The sequence below is a fragment of the Coffea arabica genome, chromosome 7e (genome assembly GCF_036785885.1).
Source record: "Coffea arabica cultivar ET-39 chromosome 7e, Coffea Arabica ET-39 HiFi, whole genome shotgun sequence".
Taxonomy (NCBI): Eukaryota; Viridiplantae; Streptophyta; class Magnoliopsida; order Gentianales; family Rubiaceae; genus Coffea; species Coffea arabica.
In genome coordinates this window covers 30,511,912-30,539,703 of record NC_092323.1, presented here as the reverse complement: position 1 = coordinate 30,539,703, position 27,792 = coordinate 30,511,912, and the positions used below count along the sequence as shown (strand labels likewise).

The 27,792-nt window shown below is 35.2% G+C and overlaps 2 protein-coding genes across 10 annotated transcripts; one reads left to right on the top strand and one right to left on the bottom strand.

Moving 5' to 3' along the window:
* Positions 1–353: 353 nt before the first annotated feature.
* On the top strand, positions 354–983 carry LOC140011337 (uncharacterized). The gene has a single exon (XM_072060130.1). It carries the CDS (start codon positions 354–356, stop codon positions 981–983), a length of 630 nt encoding a protein of 209 aa, XP_071916231.1.
* A 21,841-nt stretch (positions 984–22,824) lies between these two features.
* LOC113701598 (protein ENDOPLASMIC RETICULUM-ARRESTED PEN3) lies at positions 22,825–27,239 on the bottom strand. 9 transcript variants are annotated; one of them, XM_027222333.2, is made up of 6 exons: positions 25,568–27,239; positions 24,771–24,828; positions 24,591–24,665; positions 24,418–24,489; positions 23,431–23,729; positions 22,825–23,305 (listed from the first exon to the last, which is right to left on the bottom strand). In XM_027222333.2, the coding sequence occupies exon 1, from the start codon at positions 27,143–27,145 to the stop codon at positions 25,697–25,699; it is 1,449 nt and encodes a 482-aa protein (XP_027078134.1). In that variant the 5' UTR covers positions 27,146–27,239; the 3' UTR covers positions 22,825–23,305; positions 23,431–23,729; positions 24,418–24,489; positions 24,591–24,665; positions 24,771–24,828; positions 25,568–25,696. The 9 variants fall into 9 exon arrangements, with proteins under 9 accessions (XP_027078134.1, XP_027078144.1, XP_027078136.1 ...); XM_027222343.2 differs by having other exon boundaries at positions 23,603–23,729; XM_027222335.2 differs by having other exon boundaries at positions 24,775–24,828.
* Between the last annotated feature and the right edge of the window lie 553 nt (positions 27,240–27,792).

The window sequence follows — 27,792 nt, the reverse complement described above, 5'->3', positions numbered from 1 at the left end:
GCCTATACCTAGTGAGCCATGGGTTGATATTTCTATGGATTTCATTCTTGGCTTACCTAGAACCCGAAGGGGACACGATTCTATCTTTGTCGTGGTAGATAGGTTCTCAAAAATGGTACACTTCATTGCTTGTCACAAAACTGATAATGCACCATATATTGCTGACCTATTCTTTAAAGAAGTAGTCTGCTTGCATGGTATTCCACGCACTATTGTTTCTGACCGTGATGTTAAATTTCTAAGCTACTTTTGGAAATCACTTTGGTCTAAGTCAGGCACTAAGTTGTTGTTTTCAACTACTAGCCACCCTTAAATCGATGGCCAAATCGAGGTAGTTAATACCACTAGATATCATGCCTTTACCTTTGAGTGAACATACTAGCCTTGATGGCAAGAAAAAGGCCAAAGTAGTAAGACAACTTCATGAAAAGGTGCGGGCAAACATTGAAAAGTTCACAGAACAATTTGCCCGACATGCAAACAAAGGGTGTAGGCAACTACTCTTCAAACCTGGAGACTGGGTTTGGCTCCACATGCGCAAGGAACGCTTCCCTGAGAAGAGGCGAAGCAAGCTGATGCCTCATGGCGATGGACCATTTCAAATCCTTGACAAAGTCAACGACAACGCCTACCAACTTGACCTTCCAGGTGAGTATGGTGTTAGCTCTACCTTCAATGTCGCTGACTTACTTCCTTTTGATGTAGATGACGACTTCGATTTGAGGATAAATTCTTCTCAAGAGGAGGGGACTGATGAAGATCTACCATGGGCTCAAGTCGTCACTTCAAAAGGCTCAAGTGAGGATGCTCTATGTGCACCATCAATGAACCTTGGGCCGATGACTAGAGCAAGGGCAAGGAAGATGCGAGAGACCCTCCAAACATTTCTACAAATCATTCATACATGCATAGGGAGGATCCAAGAGCCTAATCACACGATGGTGAGCCTACTCCAAGTCCATGAGAAGGCCGCGGATGACTAGAGAGAGGACGGGCTGCATTATGGGCTTCACTATTGAGTTAAGTGTCTAGTGTAGGCTTGAAAATAAGGTTGGGCAGCCATGTGGGCTTGGCCGACTAGCCCTTATCCATTTAAGGCGAATTAGCACTTTCCAAATTCATCGTTTCCTTAGTAAGTTAGGTTTAGTAGTTGGAGTTAATATCGTTTTCCATTACTAGTTAGGATTTCGGTTCATGAAGCCTATAAATAAGAGGCTTGGCCGAGACTTACTTAATCAATTATCAATAAACAAGTTTCAGTTTTAAGAGTAAATTCTCTTAGCTTCGGTTAACCTTTGAATATCTTAGATTTGTTCTAAGTGTTCTTCTTGGCTTATCAAACAAGAATCACACTTGTTCATGGCGCCATTCTACCAAACCGGCGCCATTCTACCAAACCATAAGTTCCTTTAATCTTTTCTTGAGGGTTAAGAATTAGTCTTAGTTCTCATCTAAGGGATCCTAAGGGGGTTTAGGATTCTGCAAATCCAAGCCTTGGAGATTGATTGTCTAGATCCTGTTGTTAGAGTTACAAGTTCGCCAAACATGGTTGGGTTCGTATCATTCATTACCTTGGTTTTTGTGCTGCCTGTGATAACCCCACTTCCCCCTAGGGCGTTCCCCAGGGTTTAGCGAACTGCCTGCTCAACTCTTGCCAGGACTCGCTCACTCACTTATGACTTCAGAGCAAGTAAAGATGTGGCAATCAAACTTAACATCTATACAAACATTAACACAGATACACAATCCTCAAGGTTAAGTACAAAAGTTCAGGATCCAACCAACTACTAATACTATTACTATTACACAACAAAAGTTCTAGTCTTCCTCTAATCACCCGTCCTTGCTCTCAACCCTGTAAGGAAAACAAATTTAACGAAATAGAGGGATGAGCTAAAGCTCAATGAGTTTCCCATACACATAACCAAGCAATTAAAACAAGGACATTAGTCATTTAACAACAATCAATCGTGAAAATATTCACAATATAAAAGCAATGAGAATCCACTCATTAAAAGGATACATGCTCACGTGGAGCCATTCGTTCATTCATTCGCCAACCATTTTCCTTATCCCTCCAATATTAGAAAATATTTACAAGTGAAAACTCCTTCAATGTTCTTGACATTCATTCATTGATTTCACTTTCCACCACTAGCCAATTCACTGGCCAGTTATCCACCAACCTTCGTGATCATACTCGAGTATACCAAACATTATCCCAGGGTCACCAGTCGCCCAACCAAGTCCATTTCTGGCTCGAATCAACTGGCAGTGAAGGTCAAGGGTCCAGTTCAGCCAAAAGACTTACATTCATGCATAAGTAGCATTCAATCATTGAAAATTCACTTTGGTTTGGGTCGAGTGCAATAAAGTACACACTCGCCCATCAAAAATCAATTTAGCAATCATTAGAAAGCATTTAACATTCAATCGAATATTCACAACAAGTACACAGTCATTTAATACACAAACATGCAAGAAACACTCACCCTAAACAAGTCATGTTTTATCAAAATGCAGTTCAGGGTCGGCACCTTGGCCACTCTCGAAATCTGTAGTCAAATATTGTCCACAAAGAGCCAATCATACACAAGTGCAAGTTGCATAACTTATACTTCTATATCAAAGGAAAAAGGCATGAAAAGTATAGTAAGTCATATAGGCAAGGTGCACGCATAATTTGTAAAAGAAAATAATAAAAAATGGTTAAGTTCAAAGCCAATATATGCAACTAAAAACCATGTTTTGAATACTTGTTTAGAATGTTAGAAATCAGGTTTAGAACACTTGAGAAGTACATGTTAAGTCGGGCCAAGGAAATGGAAAACAAGAGAAAGACAACGAGAAACAATGAAGATGGCAGCTTTGCCATCCTTTGGTGTTTTGATCACCACTGAAGCTACACATATCAGATTGAGGTGAATTTTATGGTGTTTCTAAGCTAAGACCGAGACCTACATTTCCTATGAAGACATTGACACCTAGTTCTCACATTTTTAGGGTCAAAATTGGACGGTCAAAAGCACATGAAAAACAGGTCAGGAAAGTTTGAGTTTTTGTGCTGTCAGGAGTGCTCTAGCCAAATCATAAGCTAAAATGATCCAATTGGTCTGAAATTTTGCAGGTAGAAAGGTAACTCAAATCCATATAACTTTCATGTTTTGTCTAAAAGCTGATTCAGTCCATAAGCCAGTCAAATTCGAGCCTCAAGTTGCTACTTCATCTAGTAAAAGACAGAACAGGTATGCAATTTCGGTCAATTTTGAAAAATCACAGATATTCATGGGAATTGAGAAAAGGATGCAATTTTCACGGTTGATAGTATTCTAACTCTAGTTTCAAACGCAATAAACAGAACTAAATTCTGATTTTTCTACAACAAGATATAGCAGATTTTCTAAGGCTGCCCAAGGTTTCCTGCGGACAAAATTTTCAGCGGCACCTCCTTTGTGTTTACTACTTTTTCCAGCCAATTCAAGGCTTTATTCTTACCGCAAAACAGCCTCAACTAAATCATGTACATACCAAGCCAATAACTCACTAAATCAAGCATATAACCATCACCTACTCAAGCTAGAAAATGAAACCCTAAGCTGAAATTTATGCACCCAAGCTGGAAATTTCACCAATCTTCACAAATCTAGGTTATCTTCCATAAAACTTCCAATTTCAAGTCATCTTCCCAATAAATTGCAAGAATAGAAAGAGAAGGAAGTTCCTCAACTTCATACCTTCAAACCTCCAAGGAAAATACAAAACAAGAGTTGTCCTTCCCAACTCAATCCACTGCAAGCCTTCTTGCTCCCTTGATGCAACTTTCTACGGATTGATTTAGGGTTTTAGGTTGATTTCCCTCCAAATCAAGTATGAATCAAGATGATGAATTGATGGCTTTTCTCTCCTTTCCCTCTCTTTAAGTCGGCCACCAAGAAGAAGGAAGAAAGATGATGGATTTTTGGTTCAATTTTGCAAGATAAAGACTACGATTAGTCTTGGTCAAAGGTAGCTAGATCATCAACACTTGTCACCCTACCAATTTGTCTTTCTTTTCCTTTTCCTTAGTCAATAATGGTGGATGACTTAAGGATTAATTTAGGGAGGATTATGTGAAATAAAAATAAGGAGATTAGGGTAAGAAAGTATTGGTCAAATGGGGTACTCAATCGGAAGCAAACGGTGCACGTCGGTTCAAGCCGATTTTCCTTAACTCTCGCATACTTGTGTTTTAACTTATGATTCACTAACTTATTAATAGCACTTCTAATCACACACTTCCTTCTATCTAAAAATCACTCTTAACCACCAAATCTAGTACACACACCTCACCAATTAATCATACTATCAAAATACGCAAAAATTCTAATTTACCCTAACTATAAAACTAAGGGTAAAACTCTTAATTCTATTATTTATTACAACTATTGAGGGAGTAAATGAGTAGTAAAGATATTATAAAGTAATTTATTCAAAATAAAAGGGAATTTTAATAAAATATGAGGGATTTTCCAAGTCCTCACACTCTCTCTCCCTTAAAAGAATTTCATCCTCAAAATTCTGACCTTCATAAGATTTTGGAACGGGTTGTTGATCCAAAGAGTATACTCTAGTTGATGCCCTGGATCTGTTTCCTCTTTCTTGGTTTGGCCTAGAAGTAATCTGATCCCTTTGCTGCACATTCAACCCTCTTTGTTGCTTATTCGGACAATTGTGAAGTTGATGATCAGCACTTCCACATATCAAGCATTTCTTTCCCTTTACCCAGCACGCATCCTCAGTATGATTTGTTTTCCCATAATAACCACAAGCTAATCGTGGAGCTTCTATTGGATTCTTTAGAGAGACTTCCTCTTGTCGTCCTCTTCCTACCTGACTTTCTCTTGTCGAACTTCTCTCATATTGTCCTTGCATCCACGGTGGGTAAGGTGGAAGGTTTACTCTTCTAGCTTTGGAAGGTGGTACGGTGTTCTTAAGTTCCTCAGGCTCACTACTCGGCGCACTTCTTTTCCGCGCTTGAAATGCTTTTACTTGCGCCCTTGCAATTTCAACCCTTTGGACTTTCTCAAGAACTTCTATAAATGTAGTGATTTGAGCCGCCGCAAGAGCTTCCTGGATTTTCACATTTAATTCTTGTACAAACCCCCTTACTCTTCTTTGCTCCGTAGTTACTAATTCAGGGGCAAATTTATATAAGAAGGGGAAACTGATTTTAAGAGGCAGTTATCATTTTTTTTTAATCAGAATCCTTCTCCTCCTAATTTTCACAGATTGTACAAAGAGTAACCATTGAATAAACTCGATCTCACCTTCAATTCATCAATTATTTGCAAAAAGAAGCAAATGCTTATTTGGAAAGCAACAAGTCAATTATTTGGGGCACATCATTTTAGAAAAGGGAGTATCAACGGATCCTAGTAAAATTGAGACTATGGTTAATTGGCCTAGACTAGCGAACTAGAAGGAACTTGAAACTTTTTGGGGGCTTGATAAGTGTATATTTTGCATCTTTTTAGTGCATTTTATAGCTTAATTTTGGTGTTTTTTAGTTATTTAATAGCTAAATAACTATTTTCAAGTGAATTTTACAGTTTGTAGTTTAAGTAAAAAAAAAATGGTTTAGGAAAATTTGCATTTTTATGTGTTTAAATGGTGAAAATTTCATATTTTTATAGGATTTAACGATTCAATCATCAATTGAAATGAAGTGAGAAAATTTTGAATGATTCTTCATGATTTGAAGTCATTTAAAGTGAACATAAAATACAATATATCCAAAAAATGAAATGCAATCAAGTACAAAAGAAGAAAAGTCTGACAGGTTTGACGCTTGTATTTTAGCTATAACTTGAGTTACAAGCATTGGATTGAGATGATTCTTGAACCATTCTGAATCTAAGAAATAGCTCTACATTTATTAAGAGCCATTAGAATCTAGTTCATAAGTTTTCATGACTGAAAGAGGGTTCTGACTAGTAGAGGAAATTTTTATCATTTTGCAGTATATAGAGCTTCAAATAACATGATTCTTAATGCATTAGAAATTTAACTCAAAGGGCTACAACTTTTATGTTTTGTACAAGAGTTAGTTCAGCCGTCATCATTGAAAATTTTACAACTCAAATTAGTGCAAAATAGAGCAATTTCCAGTATCATTAGAAATGTGCCAAACCTACAAGGGAGCAGTTACGTAGGGGTATTACGCGACCTACCCCATATAACTACACATGTAATCTCATTTTAGCTGTTCAACTTGTAGTTTGTTCACACAACCTTTTTGGACATTTTCTTATCAAATTTTGGTGGGAACTGACCACGAAATCATGGAGGTTTGTACAATCAACTTTTGAAGATTTTAAAAAGCATTTCACATCAACTTTAACAACTCATTTGGAGCTTGAATTCATCTACAAATATAGGGCTTGAAGACATATTTTCATAATTTTAGAAGGCTAGCAACGATACAAAAATGCAACTTTCACTAGTTCTCCTAAGTTCATTAGCTTAATATAGGTTAGTGTAGTTTAATCATCTTGTGTTGTAGCTAAACAAAGATGAAGTTAAGGATGAAGATGTAGAGCTTGGAACTCAAGTGATATAGGTGACATCTCTTCTATCACTTTATTTCTTGTAATGATTCTCATGTTTTGTGAATATACAGATTTGATTCTTGTTTGTGTTTCATTTATGTCTTACTAGTATTTGATACCTACAGTGTGGATGAACTTATTATGAATGTTATGTGATCTTTTGTGGTCATTTGAGTTTATATTTTTTGAAAAAGTTATTTAGCACTTTTGATATTTCAATCATGATTACTAAAGGGTTGTTTTATCAATGAAAAGTTGCGATCAAACACTAGTTCATGGCTTGTTTCATGTAACTTCATAGAATTTAATAAATTTATAACTAGTTTCATATCATGTTAGCAGGAGTGGAGCAGTTATATATATGTTTGGTATATCAGTAAAAGCGTATATCATGTATATTTGGAAATTACAACATAACCAAGGTATAAACTCAATTGACTGGTAATTTTCACTTGCAAGAGTAGTTAGGAGTTCCATGACCTCTCTTGCTTGTTAGTTTTGTTACTTTTGTTGCATGATAGAGTGTCGATTTACTTTATTTAAATAATAGAGGAACTCGAATACCATCAATAATTAGCAATCTTTCCTATGAGATCGATGCTTAATATCTCCTATACTCAATAAACAATCTGTATACTTGTAGAATATCGAGTATTTAGGTTTTTAGAATTTGCAATGAAATATAAACCTCATCAAATTTTTAGCACTAATGCTGAGGATACAACGTAAGAATGAAGTATGCCTATATAAGTTTTAAATTTATTACATATTCCTATATTTTGATCGATGTGGATTGTTCTTGGAATGTTGTTAAGCATACTTAGATAATTCAAATTGTCAAAATGTGATTTATTTATTATGCTTACATGCGTACATTCATTATACGGTGACATTTTATAAAATTTGAATTTGTAGGTTTTGAGAAATGGCTAGTGTATGCTAGTTATGAAAAATGATGCATATTAAGTGTTTGTTGATAATTAGGTGTTTTAATAAAGTCATTATTTCTTATTCTTCACTTAGAACATGATTTGATGATGAATTTTGTTATTTGAAGAATTTTGTAATTTTTGAGAAATTTAAGAGTTTAAATTAAACGTGTTCATAGTGTATAATTCTTTATTTGCTTTTGCTTCTAAATTGCTGATTTGTAATACCTTTGTTATTACTTTGGCATTACTTGAACATTTATAGTTTGCTTTTCATTTGCCTTTTAGGTACTAATGGATTCTAATGAAACTAATGAAGATTTATAGAGTTGTGGACAATGGTTTGTGATCTTCGTACTAGTGCCACTTCAATCACTATAATAAGGGAGCACTACTTGATTTTCTTTCTTACACATTGAGAACAATGTGCATTTTAAGTGTATGAAAAATTTTTGTGTTTATATGCATTATATGTGATTGATATTTGATTGGAAATAATGAACTTGAGCTTGGAATTATTACTGTGTTTTGAAATAATTCAAATTTGGGAATTTTTTTCAAAAACTTATCCAAAATTGCAAAATTGCCCCAAAATTTTTGAAAATTTTTAAATTTAATCAAAACGACAACATCTTCCATACCATCAATAATTCAAATATCTTTTACTTTTGAGATAAATATATGTGCCTATAGAAATTCATTTCTCATTTAACTTGGAAATGGCTATTTTTCGATTATAATTTTTTCTTTTTAGAAAAGTATATCTCTTAAAATGGAGGAAATTATGTCTAAATTTCGCATGTTTGATGAAATTTCCTCTCTTTACGTGATTTTACATAGTTAAGTGATAAATGTGACAGCCCCACTTTCCCCTAAGGCGAACCAAAGGGTTCGGCGGACTGCCTGCCCAGCTCTCGCCGGGACTCAGTCGATCACTTCAAGCAACCATAAGAATATCTAACCACGATCCAACTTAAAACGAAACGTATATACAATAATATCTCAAGAAGAAGTACAACCGTCAAATATACAGAGGTTCTCAAATCACCATACAACCAGCCCGTGCCAAGCACTAGGGCGAGAACCATTACAAAAGAAAACCAAGGGCTAGACCCAGCTAGTCTATACCGGCTCTCGTCCTTGCTCGCCTTCCCCTGTTAAGGAAAACAAAACTAACGGGATGAGCTATAAGCTCAGTGAGGTTCCGAACACGTAGGCAAACAAGAAGTGCATTGCATTCATTACATGAAACCAATAATTCAAGATACAAATACAAAAGAAAGCGATAAACACATTCATTAAAAGGATACGTGCTCACAAGGAGCCATTCGTTCATTCATTCTCCTTTCGTTCCCTTATACCTTCAATCATTTGAAAATGCATTTGTATATAAATAAAACCCTTATTCATTCATTCGTTCATTCATTCATTCACCAGGCTCCACCAACCTCCACCAACCTACAAGGTAATACTCGAGTATACCAAAACGTTCACCCAGGTCCCTAATCGCCCGACCGAGTCCGCTTCTGGCTCGAGACGACCGGTAACAAGGGGCAGTGGCCAGTTCAGCCAAAAGGCTTACATTCATGCACAAATAACATTTCAATCATTCAATCATTGAAAACTTTACAATCATTTAGGCCGAGTGCGATAAAGTACACACTTGCCTAGAAAACTCGTTTTAACAATCATTGAAAGCATTTAACATGTTATCAATCATTCATACCAGCCATATAATCATGGAACATAACAAACAAGGAACACTCACCTATACACGCAAAATAACGTCCACTTCTCAATCACCAATGAAACCTAAAAGTAAACAAAGAACACATTACAATCCATCTAGCATGATTTGGATGAAATCAAGGATTACCCGACTACTCGCGAGTAAACGTTTAAAATGACTTTTAAAGTGTCAATAGAGCATATGGATCCGTGGACGGAAATTACTAGGGTTCATAAACCAACCGTGAAGCCAAACTCAAAAGGTTATGAAATTTCTGGCAGAAAACACTTTAACCAACGACAAATCGAAATCCAATAAGGTAAGCTAAGAAGTATTGTTTCCAGAATCGTTTATGTAGCTCAAAATCAATAGACTATATGCCTTGATGAAAATCATGAAAAGGTGGCAAAACTATCTCACTTTCACTCTTAAAACTTCACTTAAAAGTTATTCACTTGTGGCCGAGAGAACCCTAGGTCAACCTCTATATTTTGGTAAACAGTAAGTAAACGTTTGGAATTTCAACCCAAAGATGTATTAGGTTTTAGAATGGTAAAATGATCATTTTATTTGCCAAGCGGAAATATACAGGTTCAAATAGAAATTTAGCCTTCGGCCACCTTTTGAAAGATCCGGTAACATTTTCAGTAAATACGTCCAATTCGTCACGAAATACATTCGCAAAATCACTTTAACTTGCTCACATTACAAGAAGATAAACGGACTGTATGTCCCTTGTGTTTACCTATTTTCCAGCCATTAATGGCTTCATTATTTTCCTCAAAACAGTCCCAACATCTCATATAGAATAATCTCATTTTCAAAGCCGTTCACTAGGCTTAAAGTCATATAAATACAAAAATCAAGCTAGAAACATTTCCGGATAAAAACAGTTTTTTGACATCATTTTTGCGGTTTTGGTACCATTGGCGCTACGATTATCGGATGGAGGTACAAGACACACCGTTTCGAAGCTAACAGATAGGGCTAAAATTTTGAAGAAGGCCACTCAGTCCAGTTTGTAGTGCAACTTGGTCAAAATTGACATATATGAAACCAGAAACTCACAAACAGGTTGGCTAACCGCACAATTGTTAAACAACAATAATTCAGGCTACCGAAGTCCGATTGAAGTGTATCTTATGGTGTTTCAAAGCTAAAACACAACCCTACATTTATTATGAAGACCTCCATGGCCAAATCATGCATTTTCATGATAAAAAATGGAAAACTACACAAAAATAGAATTCTGGGCGCGAAACAGGTTTCATGGACAGTCAAGGGTATTTCGATCATTTCACATGATACAGTGGTCGGATCAAGCTGAAATTTTGCATTCTGCTAGTTTATACTATTGGCTACAACTTTCATGTTTTGGCCAAAATCTAATTCAGTAGGGATCATGGTGAAAAGGCACGGTCAGATTGGGTGAAAAGACAACCCTGTTTGCTGAACTCCTACCTAGACCAGTCTGGGTATTTCCGTCCTATCTCAGGATACCGAGCTCGGATTGAGCTGAAATTGTACAGGAAACTAGAAAACATCATTACCTACAACTTTCATGTTTTGTGCTAAGGCCAATTCGGCCTCTAACCTGGTCGAACAGAAACGGGCAGAAAGGAAAAAAAAATGGACCCTAATCTGGAAATTCATGCATTCATGTGCCAATCTTCCACAAAACAACATCTAAAACAACTAAAAATCACTAATAAGCAATTAATTGAAGTAAAGAGGAAGTTTGTAAGCAAGGTACCTTGACACCTCAAGAAAGATGATAACTTAGGGTTTTTCTTTCACAAATCCTTCCACTAGAAGCTTTAATCCTCCTTAATAAGTAACTTTGATGGAGTAATCCTCACTTTTAATGGTTGGAAATCAAGATTGGAGCAAGGGATTGAAGTACAAGATGAAGGATTTCCTCTCTTTTCTCTCCTCAAAATTTCAGCCAACAAGGGGAAAAATGAAGAAACATTTGGTCAAAATGGATGTTTAGTAAAGTTAAGAAAAGTTAGTCAAAGTTCCCATCCAATGGTTTCATGACACTTGTCCCTCTCATTAATGTCATGCCTAACTTTTTTTGTCTTTCTCACACCTATCCACTTGGTACCTCTAAATATCTCATAGCACCCGGTAAATTAAACCCAGTATCCAAAACTTAACCTAACTGGCCGAAATTTTTCGAATTTTTCGCACTAGCGGGTCCCACGTTCGATATACGCTCTTAATTTCTCAAAAACTAACCGATACTAGAAAAATCATTTAAAAACTATATTTACTCATAAAATTGATCTAGAAAATTTTTCTAATAAAGAAAATGCAGAAAACGTGCAATTAAGAAAAGTACGGGTCCTCACAATAAATATGGTCAATAAATGTAATACTCTTCCTATGATTATTCTTTTGAGGGAATGTTTATTTGTTATCTTTACTTTTGATTAAAAAATAAGAGGAAAAAAGAAGAAATAAAGAAAAAATAGAAGAGAAAAAAAGAGAGAAGATTAAGTTATTGTTCTATTCCAATGGTTCTAGTACTTAGTAATCAGGTGTCTCCATTTAAAAATGTCGAATTTTGCATAAAATGATACTTGAATTAAGAGTATGCAAAATAATTTGAGAATGTGAAGTGTTGAGTAACTAGGGTTTTTCATTTAAAAATGTCAATTCTCGCATTAAAAAGCACTTTCACTACTTGAATAAATATTTAGATATGTTATATGAATAAATCCCTCTTTGAATTTGAGTAAAAATGATCATAGGTTTAGGAAGCATTTTTGTTGACCTTGTGAGTTTCTTAACTTGTGAAATTGAATAAGAATGAGAAGTTAAGATGATATGTTCAAATTATAGTATATATGGCTCTCCTTTACTTGATATTATGAGTACTTCATATTAAATGAATAACTACATAATGGTTATTTACTTGGTTTTGAGAAAATGAATTTGAATTGTCCAAATATGTTATTTCAAACTTTTGGATCATTTTTTTTGTTTATATTTCTTATTGCGAGGACAAGTAATGATGGGAATTTGATAAATATATAATTTTTATCTTTTTAGTTCATTTTATAGCTTAGTTTTGATGTGTTTTAGTTATTTTTAATAGCTATATAACTAGTTTTCTAGTAAATTTTACATTTTGTGGTTTAAGTAAGAAAAATTGCATTTTTATTAAACGAAAAAAACTTCATGTTTTTGTAGGATTTTTATGATTCAAACATCAGTTGGAATGAAGTGAGAAGATATTTAGATGATTTTTTATTATTTAAAATAATTTAAAGTGAACATAAAGTGCAATATGTCCAAAAGATGAAATACAATCAAGTGCAAAAGAAGAAAAGTTTGACAGTTTTTACATCTTTTGGTATTTTGGTTATACCTTGAGCTACAAATATTAGATTGAGATAATTCTTGAACCATTCTAAATATAAGACATATGTTTACTTTTTTTATGGGACACTAAAATCCAGTTCACAAGTTTTCATGGTCAAAAAGTCAAAAAACCATCATGCAATTATGCTATGAAAGACTGAAAGAGGGTTCTGATTAGTCAAGGATATTTTCCTTATTTCTTAGTCTACAAAGTTTCAAATGATATGATTCTTGAAGCATTGGAAAGCTAACTCTAAAAGCTACAATTTTCATATTTTGTTCAAGAGCTAGTTTATCTTCCATCATTGAGAAACTTGCAACTCAATTTACTGCAAAGACAAAGTAATTTCCAAAATCTTCAGCAATGTGCCAAATCTACAAGGGAGTGGTTACGTGGGTGTGTTATGTGACTTACTCTGCGTAACTACTTGCATAACCTCATTTCAGCTGCGCAACTTGTAGGTTATTCACACCACTTTTTCGGACCATTTTTCTGATCAAATTTCAATGGGAACTACCCAAGAAATCATTGAGGCTTGTGGAATCTACTTTTGGTGATTTCAAGAAGCATTTCACATCAAATTTAGCAACTCATTTGGAGCTTGAATTCATCTATAAATAAAGAAATTGAAGAGATATTTTCATAACCACGGAGGGCTAGCAACTACCACAAAATTGTAGTTTTCACTAGTTGTCCTTATTCATTAGCTTAGTGTAGGTTAGTGTAGTTTACCATCTTGTATTGTAACTAAGCAAAGATGAAGTTAAGAATGAAGATAGAAACCTTGGAACTCAAGTAAAATGGTGACATCTGTTCTACAACTTTATTTCTTGTAATGATTCTCATGTTAATGAATATACAAGTTTGGTTCTTGTTTGTGTCTCATTTGTCTTACTAGTATTTGATACCTAGAGGTGTGGATGAACTTGTTATGATTGTTATGTGATCTTTTCATGGTCATTTGAGCTTATTTCTTGAGCAAGTTATTTAGAACTTTTGCTATTTTAATCATAATTAGTTGATAATTAGTTGTGATTATCTACAGGTATTGTTTCATCAATGAAAAGTTGTAATCTAACACTAGTTCATGGAAATGTTAAACCTAGGAAGTTAACTCACAAATGTATGTTTATATCTTTGTGTCTTTGGTGGCTTGTTCCATGTAATTTCATAGAATTTAATAAATTTGTAGCTAGTTTCATATCATGTTAGTAAGTGTAGAATAGTTATAGATATGGTTAGTACATCGATAAAATCATATATCACGTATGTTTGGAAATTATCCCATAACTAGCCAAGGTAATAAAATCAATTCACCGGTAATTTTCACTTGTAAGAGTAGTTAGAAATTTCATGACCCTATGAATATCTTCATTGTCATTTTTGTTACTTTTGTTGCATGATAGGAGCGTAGATTCACTTGTTTTATTTGTGATAATATAAATAATTGAAGAGTTCAAATATCACTAGTAATTGACAATTTTTCCTGTGGGATTGATATCTAATATTCCCTATACTCAATAAACAAGTTGTATACTTGTAGAATTGGGTATTTAGATTTTTAAATTTTGGAATGAAGTAAAAACCTCGTTAGGGCTCACAGTTTACTACAAGTGCCTCATTGCTCAATAAGGAATCATTTACAGACCCTTGCATGATTTGTTAAGAACAGATGCTTTCACTTGGTCCGATTCAGCAGAGTAAGCTTTTGTAAAACTGAAAATTGCTTTAACTTCAGCACCAATGTTAGCTTTGCCGAATTTTGCAAAGGAGTTTACTATTGAAGCAGATGCTAGTGGAATGGGCGAAGGAGCTGTCCTTATGCAGCAGGGCAGACCACTGGCCTTCATGAGTAAAAGTTTGTCAGTCAAGAATAATAAGAAGGGGAAACTAATTGTAGAAGGGGGTTATCGTTCTTTGTATCAGAATCCTTCCTCCCCTAATTTTTACAGATTTTACGAAGAGTGACCATTGGATAAACTCAATCTCACCTTCAATTCATCAATTACCAGGGTTGCTTGTTTACTTCAACTCTCTAATTGATTTCTTCATTTTCCATTTTCTATTCAAACTCTTATGTGATTTCAGGGGCCTATACCAATGGATCTACTATTTAGCCATTTTAGATGTCCGATAAACCGTATGGCATTTATTAGGTTGTTAAATATTTCATATATTGTCATCCTTTAATAGGTTGTTTCTGGTGATGATGATTTTCCAAAAGAGATGACAGAGATGACATAGGAGAAAAACGAAGAAAGCATGAGCTTGGAGTTTTGGCTGGGGTTGGAATATGAACAGTTGATGATGTGGACGATGAATCTGGAACTCTTGTGAATGACAGAGTTCCAAAAAGAGTTCCAGAAGTTGATTTGGATGGTAAGATCGAATCAAATTTGGAATCTTACAAGCAAGCAGAACTAGAACATGCACAAAGCTTGCAGCAAAGGCAGAGATGTATACTAGGTTTGTTTCTAGCTTAATTTCATTCCCTAAACCAAAATTTCTGCAGTGAAGGTTGAGATATTAAAATTGTTCATAATTCTTGCCGCACCTGTTATTTATGTCCTAATGAGCTACATTGAAAATCTAGCATCTTAAGTTTATGATTGAACAAAAACAATAGCTAACCTAAACTTACAAAATTTAGGGAAACATCTTATAAATTTATCAATTGAAGAAACACTATTTAAGCTCTAGTCACAAAATTTGGGGAAACGTCTTTAATAGGATGGTTTGACTTATCTGAGCATCCTCCTTGACCTAGTCATTTGACCTATAAGGAATACTTGAATACAGTTATGGAGAATTTGAGCAATTAGCTTTTAAGTATTTCCTCATGTATCGTCCAGAGCTTTGTTCCAAAACTTTGGGTTGTTGCTCGTCTTTCGATAGCTGATGTGTTGAATACGCATTGTTATCAGTTTTGCAGTCATTGCAGTTAGTTCAATTTTGACATTACATTGGAATGACCCAGTTCTTCAAATAGAAATCACATACTGCTACAAAGCACCTAAGATATCTTTCTTATCTCTGTGTTGACCAAATTAGTGTACACTTCCATAATATTCTCAAGACAGTCTCCAACAGCCATTTATTTTTGTCTTCCTTAGAGCCTTCCAGTTTTTCTTTTTATAGCTATTGCTTATGTCAAACTATCCAAGCCTGTATATATTTCTAGTGTTCTTGCTTTGAAAACTTCAATCACAATCATGGTTTGCCATCATGGATTGCAATCGCGTCGCGGTCATGGTTGTTCCACATCTATCATGATATATCAGTTAAATATCGGGTGATACGCACATTATAGCACATAAAAATTTTCAAAACATCTGAAAAAATGATTAAAAATAGAGAATACCATAAAAGGCACAATTTTCAAATTAAATTTACTAAATACCTACATTATCATGCATAGTTACTAATTATTTAAATAAAATAATGCTGCCATTATCATAAACCTATTGCATTAACAATAAATGATTTTAGCATCAGGTATGCTTTCTAATCCTATTTTATATGATATCAAACATTATATATAAGAATAAAATCATCATATATTACATAGTACAATACAAATCCTAGTACACAAAGGAAGTAGTGGTGTTTAGTTCAATACAATAAAAGAAACAAATACCTATCAAATAATATTATGAAATACAAAGACATAAAGAATCAAGCGTTTTCACCATAATCTCAGTAAACATTTTCATTCTACATTACAGTGCCCAGGTGATTGATCTCAATTTTCTAAAATAAAAAATAATAATAAATATGGCTGAAATATTAAAATTAATGAATTATGTACAACTCTTGAATTCTATCAAATATAGTAAAAACAAATTTTTACTTTGTTTACATACCTATTAGTACCATATAGAATGAAAAGGAGGTTCAAAATCATGCTCATCTCTCGACCTATTATAGTAACAATATGACATTTGCACTTGATTTCCTTCATGTGAATAGGGAGAAATGTATGAATCATATTATTCGTCTCTTAAATTTGATGACGCATTAGTGAACCATGATTAAAATGTGGCAAAGGTGACGGATTTGATCTAAATTCCTCACCTCTATGGTAGTAACCGAACCCTAAATAATGTTTTGTTTTGTTTGTTTGGCCTCGATAGTGATTGAAATTGTTGTTTTTTTTTTGTTTGGCTAAGTTGAATCCGAGTCAACTCGGAGATTTTACTTATACCATGCATTATGGCGTCGAATCGGCCTATATCAGCCGAGTCAAAACGAGTCATTGCAGAAATGGAATTATCCATGATTCGAAAATCAATACCATACTGGTCCCCTCCATTCCAATTATGACTAAGTCGAGTCGTATCGGAATCGGCCGATATTGATAACGATGAATTCACAATAGTCTAGTCTGAAGGTTTAGGACGAGAAGGACAAGAACCAAATAGGTGTGAATGATTAATGCTGGAGGATTTTGAATTTATTGTTTACCCAAAGAATAAAAATTAAACAAAGCAAGTAACGCCTTCAATGTGTATATCTTTGGACCAATGCTTGCATTTTCTTTTTTTTCGCATTGGTAAGATGTTTAAAGTTTGAAGCAATTCATGGATGTGTTGTTTTCAAGACGGTGAATAGATTCTATCCATTACATTTCTGCCATAAATGCGTCTCCGCACAAAAGAATATTTTTATTACCTTATTCTTCATTGTGCAGTCAGTGTATTAGGAGCATGTATTAGGAGGCACTTTTATTGATGATTATTTGCATTTTTGTTCCTTTCTTTAGATCCACAAAACTCACATCTTTACCAGAAATTCCTGTAGATGAGAAGCGCCAAATTTCTTATTAGGTCGGAGCATCTCATGTTACTTGCGTTTAGTGGGTTACGGTATTGTGTTTAACAGTTGTAGTATTTGTGCTTGCAATTATCAGATGGAGAAGAATAGAGGGTTAACTCATGCTCAGAAGAAGCTAAACAAAAATCCAAGAAAGAAACACAAGGTATCTGGCTATTTTTTCTCTTTAAACATATTAAACTACTAATTGCATAGCTGATCTCTCTCTGTCTCTCTCCCTATCTCACACACAGAGTTGAAGCACCAAAAAGCAGTGGTGCGTAGGAAGAGACAAGTGCAAGAGATCAGGAATCCAACTGGTACCTATGATGGGGAAGCCTTAAGTATTAATGCAATAATCAGCCGTAGTATTAGGTTCAGGAACTAGATGTTGCCATGCTACATTTGTAATTTTGAAGTATGACGCTTTATATATGTGCTTTTGCAGTAATTATTATGTTGAAGAGAGAATTTTAGTCTGAGGGAAGTTGATGTCTATTATCTATTTTTTAGTAGACATACAATTTTGTGACTGGGACAAAATGTTTTGGCATTTTCAATTAGATCTCATCTTCATGCATTTTTGGTCCAATATGTTGTACATATAAGCTCTTACTTTCCTAGCACTCAATATTCTGGTGGTAGTTTCATTTTATCATATTAGATATATGTAGGAGAAATACAATTTTAGTCCCCCAATTTTTGATCTGTGTGCTAAATTGGTCTCTAATATTTTTGACCAAAGTAAATGTGCTCTCCAAAATTTTTAAATTTGAGAAAATTAGAATTATATACATACATACATATATACACCCACACACACATATACATACATACATACATACATATATACATACATATATACATACATACATATATATATATATATGTATATATTTGTATATAGACGTCCTGGTAGTTGATACGCTCCTCGATCAACGCGTTTCGAGACACATAGCATGTTTGCCCAAGGATCTAGCGAGATTTCCAACCGTTTGGATTGCGACTCCTAGACTCAAGAAGGATGACACGACTTGAATCAAGGCGGTAGAACGACGACTCCAATCAAGGTGGATACTCTAGTGGATAGGCCGGTTAAACAATCAAGGACAATCGTGAGATTGCTCAAGAACCCTTGCCAAGCAAGTTAATGGAATTGTACTCTCCAATTGTAAGAGAAAACAAAACGGAATTTTTATTATCAAAGTACGTACCCCTTCAACCGTACAACTTGTGCCTTTTTATAGGCTAAAAGAACTAATGAAAACCTAGGGCCAGGACAAAAGGGAGGGTTCGGCCATCCTTAGGGTTAGGTGGGCCGAGCCTTCAATTAAAGAATTGGAAAAGACTAGCTAATGGACTAAAACCAAACTAACAACCATCGCTTAGCTCCTCATGGGCTTAGATCAATGTGTAGACATCCCGATGATCAACTTCTAGGCCTTCAATGTTCCTATGGACCCCTTGTTGGTCTTGAACATTTCGAACAAGGGCTTGGGAGACTCTTTGAAGCGCTTGGCCAGTGCACGTGTAACGGGGCCCAATGGTACTCGCACTTGGATTTCACCATCTCCATTCGTGCACACATCAATAGTGTTGTTAATCGAGCCGAGCATTTGGCTACCGAGCTCGAATCGAGCTTAACTCGAGCTCGCTCGACTAGGCGGACGAGCTTTGAAATGTGTTCAGATTCGGCTCGCCAAATGGGACATGTGGCTCGAGTTCGAGCTCGAGCTTGACTCTTTTTTCACAAACGAGCCGAGAGCTCGAGCTCATGCAAATTGACCCCAATAAAAGTCTATAATTTTCAATTTTTATACTTTTGAATTGTGAAATGACATATATACCCTTCCTTATCGAGCTACTCGGATAACAAACGAGTCGAGCTTACTCAACTTGTTAATTAAACGAGCATATCTCGAGCTCGAGCTCGACTCGTTTATCACAATTAACGAGTCGAGCTTGAGCCTTATCGAGTTGAGTTCAATCGAGTTTTCGAGCTGCTCATTCCATTTAACAACTCTACGTCCTGGTTCAAAACCTCCTACTTATACTTCCTCCCTCCTTACCACCTAACCCATCCCTCCCCCCAAAAGAATTGTGTTATATGTACTAAACATTGTAATACTAAAAAAGAAGAAAAGCTAAATAAACTTTTCTTCTTCCTTTTTTATTTCTTTTTTGCACTTATTCATACTACTAATTTCTAATATGTTTATTCTCTCTTGCATAATTGGTCTCAAATTTGACATGATACAACTAATCATATCAATAACTAATTGATAAAGAATTTTATTATTTTCACTTATATTGATAATAAAATACTCAATTAAATATCTCATTAAAACGTGGACAACTATATGTCATTATGTTGATTGAATAATATTTTCTTTTTTTTTTGGGCATTTCAATTCGTTATCAATTAAGTTCAACTAAAATAGACATTTTATAATTGTTTAAATTCTTTAAAAAATTATCATTTTCAATTGAATATAAATATAAATGCATTAAAATTTATTATTGAAATAATTGATTTAATGTAACATTAAGGAAAGACAAGAAAATCAACATTCAATTTTTCTAAAATTTCATTCGTGTACTTCATATTAGTAATCAATTTATTAATGTAGTCACAATTCCTAATCATAATCAATTGAAGCTCATATTCACAAGTCATGCAACATTTTATGTTGTAGCATTTAGAATAAAGTTACTATATATTGAAATTATGATTCTCTTCTTTCGAGTAATTTTTCTTTTATATATTATTCATATATTATTAGTTGTTTGTAATTAATGCACTAAAAGGATGCTTTCTAGCTAAAGGACAATGTTTTGGCAATGTGGTCTGCTTTTATAGATTTTTATAGTGATTTGAGAACACATTTGCTATTCATTTAATCTAATTGATATTTTAATTCATTTGAAATATAACTATTTAAAACACAAGGGACCATATTAATCAAAATTTCAAACATTAAGAACAAAAAATACAAAGTCAATACTTTCAACTAACTCCAATTTTATTTTGACTGTTGGATATTGTAGTTTTCCATTGTCATAAATCTGCATAAAATTAGAAATTTTGGGGATCATAATTGTTTTGGACGAAACATTAGGGACTAGTATACCTCGCTGGTCAAACATTGAGGACTAAAACTGTATTCTTCCTATTGGATATAGTACCATATAACTCTTTTAGTTATATGTCCCCAAGCATTATTTGTGTAATAACCTATTTAAGAAATGAAAGTATCCTTTTTGGTGACTTGTTACTAGATCCATTTATACTTACATGGAAAAAGTGAAAAGAAACATTTTCACTCTTGGGCTATTGGCGACCACAAAAGAGTTAAATTTTTCGGATGTGAAAGGTTAAGAATTCAAAACTAGTCTTCCATCACTTTGCCACTAACATTTGGCTTCTTCAAATCTATATGGGTGCGTAGTACACTTGTCTGGTCCGATAGCGGTTTAGTATCTGTCAGTTCCCTATGGCACAGTTGTAGTCCCATGACCTAGTTGGGCCTCTTTAGAATAAGCTAAAGTATGAGAAGAAGCAGAATAGATGTAGAAGTTATCAATTAATCAAAAAATTTACTTGTGCTTTCTTGTGTGTGCGCGTGTTCCTTATTTAAAAAAAAATATTGATAGTGTAGTTAAAACCAAAAAATGTGGTGGGGCCTTTGTTTTCCCGTGGGATTGTAGATGTTTTTCTCATCAATACTATTTCTGCTCCAATACTCCTGATTAGTTCATGTTTTTTATTGGTTTTCTTAACCTAGACTCCCAGTTCGGGTAATAACGTCTTAAAATGAACCAGTTCACAAATAAAGCTAGTTTTGGAGTTTAAGAAGAAAAGAAGAATTAATTATGACGAAAAAAAGGACATGAGAAGAAAGAAATTAGAGAGCTTTTAAATCTTCTTGTAGAGATTAGGAGATAAAAGAAATGATTTGGAAAACTTAACGCTATCCTATTTTATATATTATTGATAAAAGTTGCATTTTGGCAACTCTTATCCAAATCTGGACACTTCTTTCCTTTTTTTTTTTAACTATAGCTATAAAAGACATTTGCTCATATCTGTCCATTTTTATCCTTTCCATCCCCATAATTAGAAGCTTTACCTTTCTTCTCATGCCTCCTCTCCTTCCAAAATGCATATATACATCATCCGACTAATATCTACAATAATGAAACTGTGTGTATCTTGTTACTATAGCAATTACAATTAATATTTTTTCAAACTGTAAAACATTATACACATCAAAATCATAAAACTTGGTTACTTTTATCTCCACAGCCTATAAAAAATTTACTCGTCACACACCTCACAGTCACACTACCATACCAACAGTAGATCATGGTTCTCAAAATTTTTCATGCGAATTAATTGACAAACTTTAGATCACCAAATCTATTATCTTTCTTCCACTTCATTCATATTGCAAAAACAGTAATTTGATTTATTATTGTTTGGAAGTTTGAAAACTCAACGTTCAATGTCCATTCATTTGAGATCCTTTCTCAAATAGAAGTCCATCAGCCCACAGAGAGGTTTTTCAATACTGGGCTCCCATTTGCAAAGGTATTCATATGGATAAGACTACATGTGTCGCGTGGATGTGATGAATGGCATGCATGTACACTTAAGTTAGATCATATTTGTAACTTGACAATATAGAGTTCTGTCTCTTGGAAGTGGTAATTAACCTCACAAAGCGCAAATGAAAACTGTAAATATGAGAATTAATAATAGGTTATCAAGTTTGTATCAAGGGCATTGAAGATTAACAACTACCGTAAAATAGGTCATGCCACACTTTCATGTAAATGATATTATAAGATGACATACACGATGTAATGTATACTAACAAATTGCTCATTAGTTGCTTTTACTATCCACAATATATACTGCCTAGGATTAAGGGAAAAAAGCGCGTTCCTACAAAAGCAATGGCATGCAACTTAACTTTGGCAATATACACAGAAAAAAGAAAAGAAAATCCAAAAAACCATGAATAAATGCTAAGATTCAGAATATGACAATGGAATATTAATACATTAAGAATTGGCCGATCGGAACAAACATAGCATAACACTCAGTTCCCGACGGACATCTGTTCCAAGACATATAAGATGGATCGCCTAAAGGCCTGCATGAGTGACAATGGACAAAAGAAGTTTTCAGGAATTACCAGGTAAAAGGCAAAGGTATCAATTTAACTAATGTTGTAAACAGAAATTCTAACAAATTAAATTCGCAAACAGTCGTATGTTTTCATAAATAATGCTATTTTCATAATTCTATATGCCGATAAATCATGTATAAGAGAAAAGATTATAGCCAAATAGTTTCATATTTTGGTTTCTCATCTTAAAACAAAAGCTCAATTTCCAGTGACCCAAAAAGAATTCATCCAATGAGTCTGGTCTCGGTTGTTTGCATTATATACTCATTGAGGGTGTAAAGTAAATTTAAAAATTTCACACTACCATAACTAGAAGAACCATATCCATCTAATCCTAAACAGTAAAAAGAGGATTGATGACTACTAATGAGTAATCGTAAAATAACTACTAATGACAGCACCTCCACTTGATAAGGTACATTACTATGAGATTTGTTGCAATGAATAAGCACAAATCCAACCAATAGTGATGCATGCCAAGCCTAAGAAACTGTTTTTTCCACCAATCCGAGTCACAGTCGAAAGAACCAGCTTCTCTTTGCCTCCAGAAGCATAATCATTATCGTTATACTGTATCACTACTGTAATCTTCTCATTAGCCTCAAGATACTGTTCATTTCACCCATACAACTTTCAAAAGCTCGGAAATGCTGCAGTGCGCACCAGACTAGAAGATCTTCTCACTGTTACAAGCCAATAATAGAGTAGAATAAATGAATACTTGAATTGGTAAACAGGAAAAAGTAAAAGGGAGAGATTTTGAAAGAGGGACAGAAAAAAGACAAAAGGAAGGGATGACTGCGTTAACTGGTATTTTCTCATCAGGTTTTCCACCTCCAATCAAGCTTCCTTGCTAAAAGCTTATAGGATAAACTTTTGATCCAAATTATAGTTCCTATTACTGTCCTATGCAACATCTTTCTCGTTTACAGATAGATTCATGCCCTTAACTGAGAATTCATGAGCATCATTGAACATACTCCCAGTAACAAGGGCACCAAGGCACAATGCGCTTATTATCAATGAGCGCTTCAGGTTCACAGGGCGACGTTAAATCCTCATTTTTTGGGGCTTCACAACTGTTTGTCACTTGTGCTTTTGACATATCTGCATTAAAAGCAATCAGACACTTTACATCACACTGGCTTGTAATAAACAATCAGAAGATGGAAAGGAGAGTGAGATTTCAGGGGAGCTCTGAATAAGTGAAGATGATACCAGTTAATCAAGTAACAGTATAGCACACAAGAACTCTCAAATTTGCAATTAGCTTTCTATTAATTCAGAGTTTCCCGTTACGGCAATGAGCGGGAAAACTACTAAAAATGCCACAAATAAAGAAGCAGTTCCACACCCACAAATTAAACTATATCAGGAGTAAAAGCAAAGCATGATTGCAAGTAAACCTATGAAACTACAGAATCTGGAGAATCAATAAAATTGGAAGAACAAGTCATCTCCACCTGAATCAAATAAAAATCCACTCTGATCTCCAGGAAAGTTTCACATAATTCAGACAAATTACTCATTTGGACCGGTTTAGAAAGCCTCGCATGCTAGTGTTTTCACAAAAACAGTGGAAAAAACACCCAAGAGACATTTCAAAACACACAGACAATGGTTTTGATAGAATTTATCAATCTGGTAATAGATATAAGCTGGTTGCTGCATTTTCTTTGGGATCTAAACAAACATTTTGCAGACTAATATTTTCGAGCTGGAGAAAGAGGGTCGAATAAATGAAACAAATTCTTTTTGTGTTGTATCTGCAAACATCAGTACTAAGAAGTTGCACCTTCTGTCAAGCTCCTGACACAGCCTTGTTGGTCTTGTCATTCTGAATGAATGCAGTTTTCTCCATGGCGGTCTACAATTTCAATCACCCATATATCAGCAATAGCATATCAGACCAATTGAGAAGGTTACTTTTCTGAAAGACACTAGCAGATGGATCATCTAAAGCTTTACCCCCTCTGATACAGACAAAGAGGCAAGACCATTTAGTATGAACATAAACCCTATTAGTATAAAAGTTGTAACCACCTGAAACAACAACATAAGGCAAAAGATAATCAGAAAAGAGCAGAAAAGGAAAAAGATCAAGTTTCATAGATCAAATTCCAGTTGCAGAATATCAAGAAAACATACCAACCGGGAGTTAATATTGCTTTGCATGCAGGAAGTTCTTGTTGTGTAAACCTAGAATCTGAAGTGTAACAAAGTGGGAACAATTGAATACTTATATTAACAGGGATGATATATAAAAAAAAGCTATTTCAATTAATTAATCATTCATAAAAAATGATATCAGTTTTACATGCTAAAAATCAGAATTCAGAAAATAAAATTGCACATTGATCAGATGCAACAATGAAGCAACCAGAGAAAAATCCTCAAATTTTCACCATAAATCATCATTTCTTATGGAAATTTTAATGCAATTCAATGAATCACAGCTTTAAACTATATGAATACTCAATCAAAAAAATAAAAATAAAAATAGAAAGGGGGATCTCGCAAAGAGCTTTCATAAAATCTCAAAATTCAGAAGCATATTACCAATACTAACCACCCTGCATTGCCAAAACTTATGAAGTAATGATCAGGAACCAATAAAGGGAATCCTAAGTAGCACTTAAGCACTATTGTCTTTTTTGTCTTTTTACAAACAGATTTTTCTTATTATGGTCATACAGGCACATGATAGTTCCTGAAAAACCATTTCTTGTTTCCATTACTATTCTGAGGCTAATTGCTCGAACAGTTATCATCAAAATGGCCACAAATTCCAAAAAAAAATGCATTTTAAGAAATAATCAACCACAATCATCCACAAATTTGAAAGAAAGAAAATAGAAGAATAAATTCCTCCGTAAAGCAATTGAATAAAGAAAATTTAAAAACAAAGAAAGAGGGAATCGAAAATTGAAAGAGAGAATCTATACTTGGATTGCCTGGATTTCTTGGAAGAAGATTGAGAAGAACCCTCCAATAATTTTTTGCCTTTGCAGGTTGAATAAAAACGCAAAGAAAGGATAAGGGCCAGGGTGAAAGAGGCCAAAGCATTACATTAATCAAGAGGAAGAAACTACACCAGAAAAGCGTGAACTTTGCCAAGCCTCAATTCCCTCCACGCCTTCTCGAATCACAAATAGCCTATCCCCACCACCCTCAATTTTCTTTATAACCCCTCTTTCAGAATCCTCCACTTTATCCACATAGTTCCTCCTATACGACCCTTCACATAGAATCCTCTCTCCACCCACATTCTGATCACCATCTCCCTCCACCGTGGACCACACCTCTAGCTCACCTTCCCTACCCACGAACAGCTGTTTCCTGTAACAGTTAATCACACAATTGCCCACGTTGCTGGCCCCACCAGTCATCATCCTCATCCTGGGGTTCTTCTCTTCCAAATAAATCCATGGATCTTCGCTTAATTTGCGGAGGTCTGCCACGGCCAAATCCCCCGATTTAGAACCCAGTTTGACCAGTGTCAACTCGTCCACATCCACATCCACGTCAGCAAACGAGTCCCCAAACCTGCTGCTCCTACCTGAACCAGGCTCGTTTGTCTCCCAAACCACCTCCTTGGACCTCGGGTCCCACAATCGTATATAACCCGAATAACCAAACGCTCCGGACGTCACCGAAACTCCGACAAGTACTCCGGCCTTTGGCACATACTTCAGCTTTCCGGCAACCATGGACTTGGAAGAGCTCCCCGACTGCCTCGCGACCTCTAACGTCGTCCACTTGTTCTTGTCAATCATCAGAACGCAATTCTCCTTGTGCCGACAATCGAAGGAAGCAAAGACCGAGTTGTCCGAGTCAGCGATCGCGTTGACTCGGGCCTTATAGATCCTAGGGTCTGTAGGGTCCGCCCAGTCGACACAGCAGGACCGGTATCCGCTCGCTGTGTTGTAGACATGAAGCCCCGCCAGTGTTTCCGACCCCACTGCGGCTACTCCAGGTCCGATCCTCCGAATTGTACTTATATAATCAAGATGGGTCCTGACGGTCCCGGAGTGGGTTAAATTCCAATCGTAGACCGAAATCTGACCACCGTGGGCGACCCAGACGGAGCCGTCGGAGTCGATGGCGTTGAAATCAGAAACCGTGGCGTCAGAAGAGGGGCGGATAGTGGTGAAAAGGGAGGCGTCGATGCCGGTTAGAGGAGACGGAGCGAGAGCGGATTTTAATTGGGATTCAATCCCGTAATAAGAAGCCTCGTCGATGAGTTCTTGGTTGGAGAAGCGTTTAGCTGTAGAAGGGAGGCGGTTGGAGCGCAGGAGAGAAAGGAGGGCAGAGAATATCTCAGGGTCGCGATCTATGAAGACCGGTTGAGACGGGTCGTGGTGGTGGAGCGACCGGTTGGACAACAGCGATAGAAGAGAGTCAGGGCCACCGGAGCGGAGAGTGGAGGTGGTGGTCTCGAATAGCTTGCCTCCGACATTAAGCTTGATGCGGTCGCTGCTGGGTTGGGTTTCGGTGGCATCGTGCGGATTCTCGCCCTCCATTATTTCTTCTTTTTGTCACACAGAGGCGTCAAGGCTGTCTGATACTCGGGGATAATTTGATTGAATAAATAAACGCTATACGGAGGTTTTCATGTGGACGGATTGTTGTACACTAAAAGGGATAATTTCAAAATCCTCCCCTGAGGTTTCTGAATATTTCACTGGCTTTTTTTTTAAAAAATTTTAAAAATTATAGTGACCTCCTTAAGACTTATTATCTTATAATATTTAGATCCAATCAACAATAAAAAAGTGATATTATAATAGAAACAAAATATGATTCCACTATTACCTCTCAACTACTAAATTGTTTAATTAATTTAATACCCGCCTAAATATTAAAAAAATACTAGAATTTGTTATAATCATGGATTTAATCACATATAGCATAAAAAAAGTATATCACTCTATATATTTTATTTAATATAAGATCTAAATTGCTCTTTTCAGTTACAAACTCATCGTCAAACATCAACAATAAATAATCAAAAAAATCTGTAACAAAAATATTACAAAATGTGAACTTTAATACCATAAAATTTCAGCAACTAACCTTAATATATTAACAAGAATATTTATGATGTTAAAGTTTGTTCTCCTGGTTACAAATTTTTTATTATTTGTTGTTGATGATATTTGACAATGGG

Bases quoted from the DNA above. Each gene is read 5' to 3' on its own strand.
- LOC113701598 (XM_027222333.2), bottom strand. From the start codon at position 27,145: ATGGAGGGCGAGAATCCGCACGATGCCACCGAAACCCAACCCAGCAGC.
- LOC140011337 (XM_072060130.1), top strand. From the start codon at position 354: ATGCCTTTACCTTTGAGTGAACATACTAGCCTTGATGGCAAGAAAAAG.